Below are 7,237 nucleotides of genomic sequence, written 5' to 3'. Positions count from 1 at the left end.
ATGGCACCTATATAAATCAGTCGTCTCCATGCGATGCACCACCACAAGTGCAAAGAAGTATCGGAACTTAAAAATTGGAGTGAAGAGAGCTTGTGACCCAATGAATTCCTTCTTCCAACCCATCCTGACATGTCCCCACTTTCCCCTGTTTTAATTTTGCCCATCAATTTATATGTCACCCAAAATATTAACCAAAAGCCTTATTTTAAAGGTCCAAACAAGCCCATAGTCTTATTGTATATTTGTGGTACCTGGTAGCTAGGTCGGGACCTTTGTTTGAGAACGTGTGATTTATAATTTATGTTTCATTTGGGACTAGGCTTATTCAAGTATTGTATTCATGACACGCAATAAGAACACGTCAACCCCTTTTGGGAAGTGGTTTTAGATCTGAAATAGTAGAAGATGAAGCCATCATCTCCCCCTCGTTGAGTGTCATAGGTGGCATATTCCTTCTCTGTCTCCTTTTTGAATACGTCCTCTTAACAGTTGGTGATGTGATAGGCTCTGAGTGGTAATCTTCGTCATGCTCCCGAATAAAGTGAGCTGATTGTTCTAAATCCCAAATTGTCTGTTCAGTGGCATGAGTTATCTGATTGAGGATAAATAAATTATGATTAATAAATCCACATGTGGTGGTTGAATATGATAAGATGTCTATTTGACATTCATTTAACCATTTGGAAGATGAAAAAAGATGCATGAATCATGGGTAGAATAATATGAGCATCAAGCTCTCTAAAAGAATATGATATATGTACATTGCACATATTACGCAAGTTGTCGTGTATTAGGATTGTCTTATCAATCATGAAGGGACATTGGATGATGATGATGATATGGAAGTGAAAATTGGATATGCAAAATAGAATCTCATATGATATGCATTTAAATGTATGAAATAAAAAAAATGTCTCATGAATGAAAACTGTAAGAAGGATTCTTTATAATATGACTATAAAATAGTCATTTTCTTGATCATCTATACTAGTTATTGTAACAATATGCATACTTAGCTTGTGTGTAAACACAATTTTGGCCGATCTTGGTTCCTATAGTTTAGAATTTAAACTTCAGATTTGTATACAGAAAAACAAATAAAATAACACAAATGAACCATGCATAATGATAAATACTATTTTAAAAGTAGAAAAAGATCCACAGCAAAATTAGATAAGAGAATGAAGTACCAATTTGTCATCTTCAAATAGGATTCCCTTGGAGAGTATGTTGTAGATATCCTTTTTCCGCATTGTGGAGTAACTTTCAGGAGACCTTGAAAACTCATGAAGTATATCTTCGTACGTTCTGTCCAATTTGGCCTTCCGTATTTCATATGCCTCCTGCATATTAATTAAAAAATAAAAAACTATGCACAACATATCTAAGTTTTGCTATTTCCATTTGAATATTTGATTTATCTTAGACTTCAAAAAATAAAAGAGTACTAGAAGAGATTTTCAAGTGAGGATCAAACTGTACATACTATTCATAAATAAAAACGACTAAAATGTAACGTTGTGAAACTTACTTGAAATTCCAAAGCTTTCTGAAGTTGTTCAACTACATCGCTAGCTGTGGGCCGTTCTTCTCTCTTTTCATGTAAGCATAGAAATGCAACCCTTTGAAATGCAGCAAATGATTTCAGCAGAATGTGTTTCTTTATGCCCTCAAATACTATCTCCTCAAGTCTTTCTGCTTGAAAGTGAATTTTAACAAAATCGTCTATAAAAGGATTGTGACCTTTAACATCCTCTAGACAAGCGGATCTCCCGCACAAGATTTCAAATAAAATCACACCAAATGAGTAAATATCAGATTCTTTGGTTAATAAATGTGTTTCCAAATACAATGGGTCACAGTAGCCAGCTGAGACTACAACATCATCAATGTCATACTCTGTTTCCTTATTTGTGGGACACGTTAAGGCAATATCAAATCCACAAATTTTTGCTTTCCAATCATCTGTTAGTAGAATGTTGAAACTTTTTATGTCTCTATGTATCACCACATCTTGTCCCACATCCCCTCCATGGAGAAACTTCAACCCCTTCGCAATATCAATGCATATCTTAAGTCGTTTTGTCCATGAAAAACTAGGATCATTCAAGTACATACTAAGACTTCCCTTAGAGGCGTTCTCATAAACAATGATTTTTTCTTCATTTTCTATGCAATAGCCTACAAGACCGATGATATTCTCTTGTTTATACTTGAAAAGAACTTCAAATTCTTTCAAAAAACCATCTTCTTTGCAAGTAAACCGTTTAACAACAACTTTCTTGTGTCTGTTATTGTCTTGAAGTGTTCCTTTGTACAACAGCCCATATACACCTCTCATAATGCATTTGTCATCACTGAAGTTCTCCACACCCAATTTTATGTGTTCAAGTGAAATTTTGAGGGTTTTCATCCGGGTTTCCTGTGTATTATTGAAAGTACGTTGATTTGAATAATATTTTTTAACAGCAGAAACTGAACATAATTAAATGCAAACCTTAGTAAAAACTAAACAAAATTAAGTGCAAACTTTCTTTTATGTAATTCACACAAAGTTCATATACAATTTGTGCATTTAAAAAAATATAAACCGCAAACATTAATTTTCGGAGTATAGTTCTCAAAATAATAAGAAAATAAAAAAATAGTTATGCTTTATACATAAGCTAACTGTGCTTAGGTTTCTAAAATAGCTAGCATAATGCACTACTTACCACTATTGATAAGGAATACAAAGAAAAGTCTTTTCTTAACCATAGCCCCAATGACAATAGTTAGTAAGACAATAATTTAAAACATTGACTTACTTGAAATTGTAATGCTTCCTTAAGATCATTGATGACGACTTCAATTGTTGGGCGCTTGTCTTGATTTCTTTCCAAACATCGATACGCAATTTTTGAAAATGAATCTAAAGATTCACGAGTGGGTCTTACTTTTAAAGTTAAACCGAGTTCAGAAGCTTCATCCATCATGTTAGGATCTAATATTTCTTGTATTGTTCCCTTTTCAAAGTGTCTTTGTGCAATGGGTGAAAGCCCCTTGTCATTTTCCTCCATGTAGGTTTTATCATAAGCCAATTTCCCAGAGAAGATCTCAAATAAAACTACCCCAAAGGAGTATATATCTGATGCTTTTTTCAACCTACCTGTCCTAGCATATTCTGGATCCAAGTACACTTCTGTGCCTGCAATAGTTTTTGTGTTGATGGTGCTCGCCTCCTCTAGATTCCCGGAGTGAACTTTAGATAGCCCAAAGTCAGCAATTTTGGCCTCCCAATTCTTACCCAAAAGAATATTGGCACTTTTAATATCACGATGTATTATCCTACTTTTGTCCTTCATGTTTGTGTGAAGGTAATTTAATCCATGCGCAATATCAATGCACATCTTCAGACGTTGTGCCCACGTAAGACTAATGAGCTTATCGGTGCTTCCCAAATACTCATCCAAACTTCCATTGGAAGCGTGCTCGTAGACAAGAAGCATTTCTCTACCTTCAACACAAACTCCAAGAAGACACACTATGTTGGGATGCTCACATTTACGGAGCACATCAAGTTCGGCAAGGAACCCTTCTTTTCCTTGGTTGTCTTCCCTACTCAATATGCGCTTTATAGCTACAGTGTAGAATATTTTAGAAGAATCACATTTACTCTTCATTTTTAATGCCCAAGAACTTCTAATATGGAGATGACTGAGTTCTGCTTTGTAGACTGCACCATATCCGCCTGTGCCAATAAGATATTTTTCATCAAAATTATTTGTGGCCAACCGTATTACCTCAAGTGGAATCACAATTTTTTCTTGCACCTACAACAATTGATGTAGAAAAGAGAGTATTGTAACTTATGCATGTAAGAAAAGAGGAGAATGAATTCAAAATTAGGAAATTATGTCGTATATTCTTTGTTGATCCTTTTCTAGAATGTCTAGAAAATTTATATTAAAGCAATGGTTTTCTGGTAGTGGGAAAAAGTGTTAATGAAAATTAAGGTAGAGTTGAGCCGCTAGTAGTCATGTTCTAGCACATCTTCGGGTGTTAAAACGTTCACTACTGAGAATCAAAAAGGCTGTACAAGGCTACATAAAGGCTAAGAAAAATAACCTTTTTTAGTTGCGTTTGCTTACCTGAATGTGTAATGCCTTCTCAAGGGACTTGATGACAACTTCCAATGTAGGACGCTCGCTAGGAGTTTCTAGTACCAAACATCTATATGTAATTTCTGTAAATGTATTTAAAGAATCTTGAGCTTCTTCCATTATCCTAGGACCTGCCATATTCTTTAGTTTTTCTTTACTGAAGTGTCGCTTTACCATTGATGCTAGCCCATTGACATTTCCCGTCATATGAAATTGATGATCAGCCAACCTTCCGGTTAGGACCTCAAATAAAATTACTCCAAGAGAAAAAATGTCGTCTACAAGTCTTTGACCTGATTGCCCCAAAGATGTAGGGTATGAACTGAATTCTGATAACCTAAAATCAGCTATCTTTGCGGTCCAATTCTCATCCATAAAAACATTTGCGTTATGTATTACTTCATGTATTATACTTGGTTTTCCCTTCATGTTTTGAAGGTACTCCAGCCCATGTGCAATATCAAGGCAGATGCTTATTCGTTGCTCCCAAGTAAGACTAGTCCTGTTACTAATTCTTCGCAAATAATCATTGAGGGTTTGTTTATAAGCGCATTCAAAAATAAGAATCATCTCAGAATCTTCGCAACAAAATCCATAAAAGGAGAGTAGGTTGGGATGCTTACAAATAGTAAGCATTTCAATTTCTTCAAAGAAGTCTTTTGTTGTTTTCTCGTGATCAACATAAATGCGTGCAATAATTACCGCCTTCTTTGGCAGTTCACCCATATTGTCCCCTTCTATTGTCAACACATTTTTCCTATCAAAATGGTTTAGCTCTGCTTTATACACCTTATCATATTTGTGTGACTTGATGCGGTACGTATCCGCAAAATTATCTGTGGCCAACTTTATTTGTGAGAGCAGAATCTTCAAGCATGCAAACTCTTTCTTCTGTAACCATGTGTGCTAAAAAGAAAAAAAGGGGTGTTCAAGGCAACACATAGAAGTAATAAAAATAAAAATGAAATTTAAAAAAATTACCATTAATATAGAAATTGTTTAGATTAGTAATAAGCTAGTTAAAAATTATCACCAAGAACTATACTAATATAAATCCATAGAATTCATCAAACATAAAAGGGCGTGTATCATAAGCAGCCGATCTCTAAATTCAAAGTGCCTAATCTAACGTATTACATAAGTTAGACGTGTTATGTGTCAAACTGATAGAACCGCAAATTTAGAAAAGAAAATTATCTTCCAAAATCTCATTTATTGATTAATTAAATTAGTGGCATTTCCCATATTTATATTACTTATATAACATATGATCTAGAAATGATTTAAAATATAAGGATAGTCTTTGATCAAAAAGTTGGTTGGTTTAGTGCTACAATCTTTTAATTGAGGAACTCCAAACAAACTAAAAAGAAAGTCAATTCTTAAATGTACCTTCCTATCTGAAAATTACTTTCATAAACCTCAATTTCCTTAAACTACAAGTATTATGAAAGTACTTACAAGATTTTCATGTTTCCATTGAATCTCAAAAGCTTCTTTCAGTCTTTTCAAAATATATGTGCGTTGCTTAACAGGTTGTTCCTTCAAGCAATCATAGGCTATTTCTGAGAAGATGGGTAGTGACTGCGGGTGCATTTGTTGCCTTAGACATGGATCAATGATATCATCTAGCCGCTCATAATGGTTTTTCACCATTTTAGCTAGATAATGATCCACATCTTTAACAGTTGTTTTCCTCCCATAAAGCACTTCCAATAATGTCACACCAAAAGCATACACAGGGTTTGTTTTCTCATACGAGTTGAATGCAAGAGAAATTCGTAACTTGGCATCCCAATCTTTGTCTGTCAATACTTTAAAGCCCTTCATATTATATCTTCTTGTGTTATTATCATTATTACAGTATCTCAAAGCAAGTGCAACACCAAAACATATTTGCAGTCTTTGCAACCATGTGAGGAATGTTGGATCACTTAGATGCAAGTCGAGACTTCCATTAGCTGCATGCTCCATAACTATCATCCTTTCATCTTTATCATCACAAAAACCAATAAAAGATACAATATTTCTATGCTTGACACCAGAAATTATCTTAATCTCATCATAGAACTTACGTGCGTCACTCCTGTACTCACACAGATGACCAAACTTCTGTATAACAACATTGATGCTTACTTTGGACCGCAAGAGCAGTACTCCTTTGTAAACATCTGCTGTTTTACCATGTTTTAATAGATTTTCTTCAGCAAAATGTTTGGTAGCGGTTACTATATCTTCAAGTGGAATTCGTAAGGAAGCAAGCTTAATATCTAAAGAAGACATGGTATTTCTGTATAATAAGAAGAGAAGGTCAGTAGAATGATGAGTGTGAAAAAAAGACAATGACACAACTCCACAAAAGCATGTTATATAGGGGTTGGTTATGATAAAAAAGTTTAAATTCTTGAAGCACTGGTTTTATGGGGTAAATGCACCTTTAAAACAATCCCCTACTGCAAGTTCAAAACGCTTTCAAAAAAACATTTTTTTATATAACAATATCATACTCAAAACAAAAAACAAAAATGTTTGATTTTGTAGTATAAATTAAAAAAAATAGTTAAAAAAAATAGTTAAATAAAAAAATGTTTATGTGTTAGTAAAACGATGAAGCAAAGGGGCTAGCAGTCATTCACGTGCTAGATTTCTTCGCATAGATAATTTTACTTTCTAACTAGTTATACTGAGCGATATTTTGAGTTTCTCAACTTAACTTTCACATGAGTATCAAGAGAGAGATAGAATATATAATCAATCAATCAATCAATCAATCAAGCCCTGTATATCCCACCGCATAGCACGCTATCGGTAGGGTAGTGGGATGTAGGCAAGTTTTTCCTCTATTCGTGAGAATAGAGAGGCTGCTTCTAGAGAGACCCCCGGCTCATAAAGCTACATACAGGTAAACAGAGTAAACATACATCCTACAAGCAAAGACACTTAGCAATACATAGAATAGCAAACTACCAAAATAGCAAGGAATCTGTAACCAATAAGATTTGGGCATAAGAATCACAAGACAGCATCAAACAAAAAATATACATAAACAACAAGGAGTCAAGCTAGCCAAAGTAGACCCTAAATACAAAGCTAAG

At 34.3% G+C, this 7,237-nt stretch overlaps 1 protein-coding gene across 1 annotated transcript; it reads right to left on the bottom strand.

The window, feature by feature from the left end:
- Window positions 1–1,489: 1,489 nt before the first annotated feature.
- LOC143576758 (uncharacterized) lies at window positions 1,490–6,489 on the bottom strand. The gene is made up of 4 exons (XM_077060784.1): window positions 5,604–6,489; window positions 4,131–5,048; window positions 2,808–3,812; window positions 1,490–2,422 (listed from the first exon to the last, which is right to left on the bottom strand). The coding sequence occupies exons 1-4, from the start codon at window positions 6,423–6,425 to the stop codon at window positions 1,490–1,492; spliced, it is 3,678 nt and encodes a 1,225-aa protein (XP_076916899.1). The 5' UTR covers window positions 6,426–6,489.
- Between the last annotated feature and the right edge of the window lie 748 nt (window positions 6,490–7,237).

Source organism: Bidens hawaiensis, unplaced genomic scaffold (genome assembly GCF_021521415.1).
Source record: "Bidens hawaiensis isolate Kalapana, Puna unplaced genomic scaffold, B.hawaiensis_p1.1 tig00028293_1, whole genome shotgun sequence".
Lineage (NCBI taxonomy): Eukaryota > Viridiplantae > Streptophyta > Magnoliopsida > Asterales > Asteraceae > Bidens > Bidens hawaiensis.
This window is presented reverse-complemented; position numbering and strand designations above follow the sequence as displayed.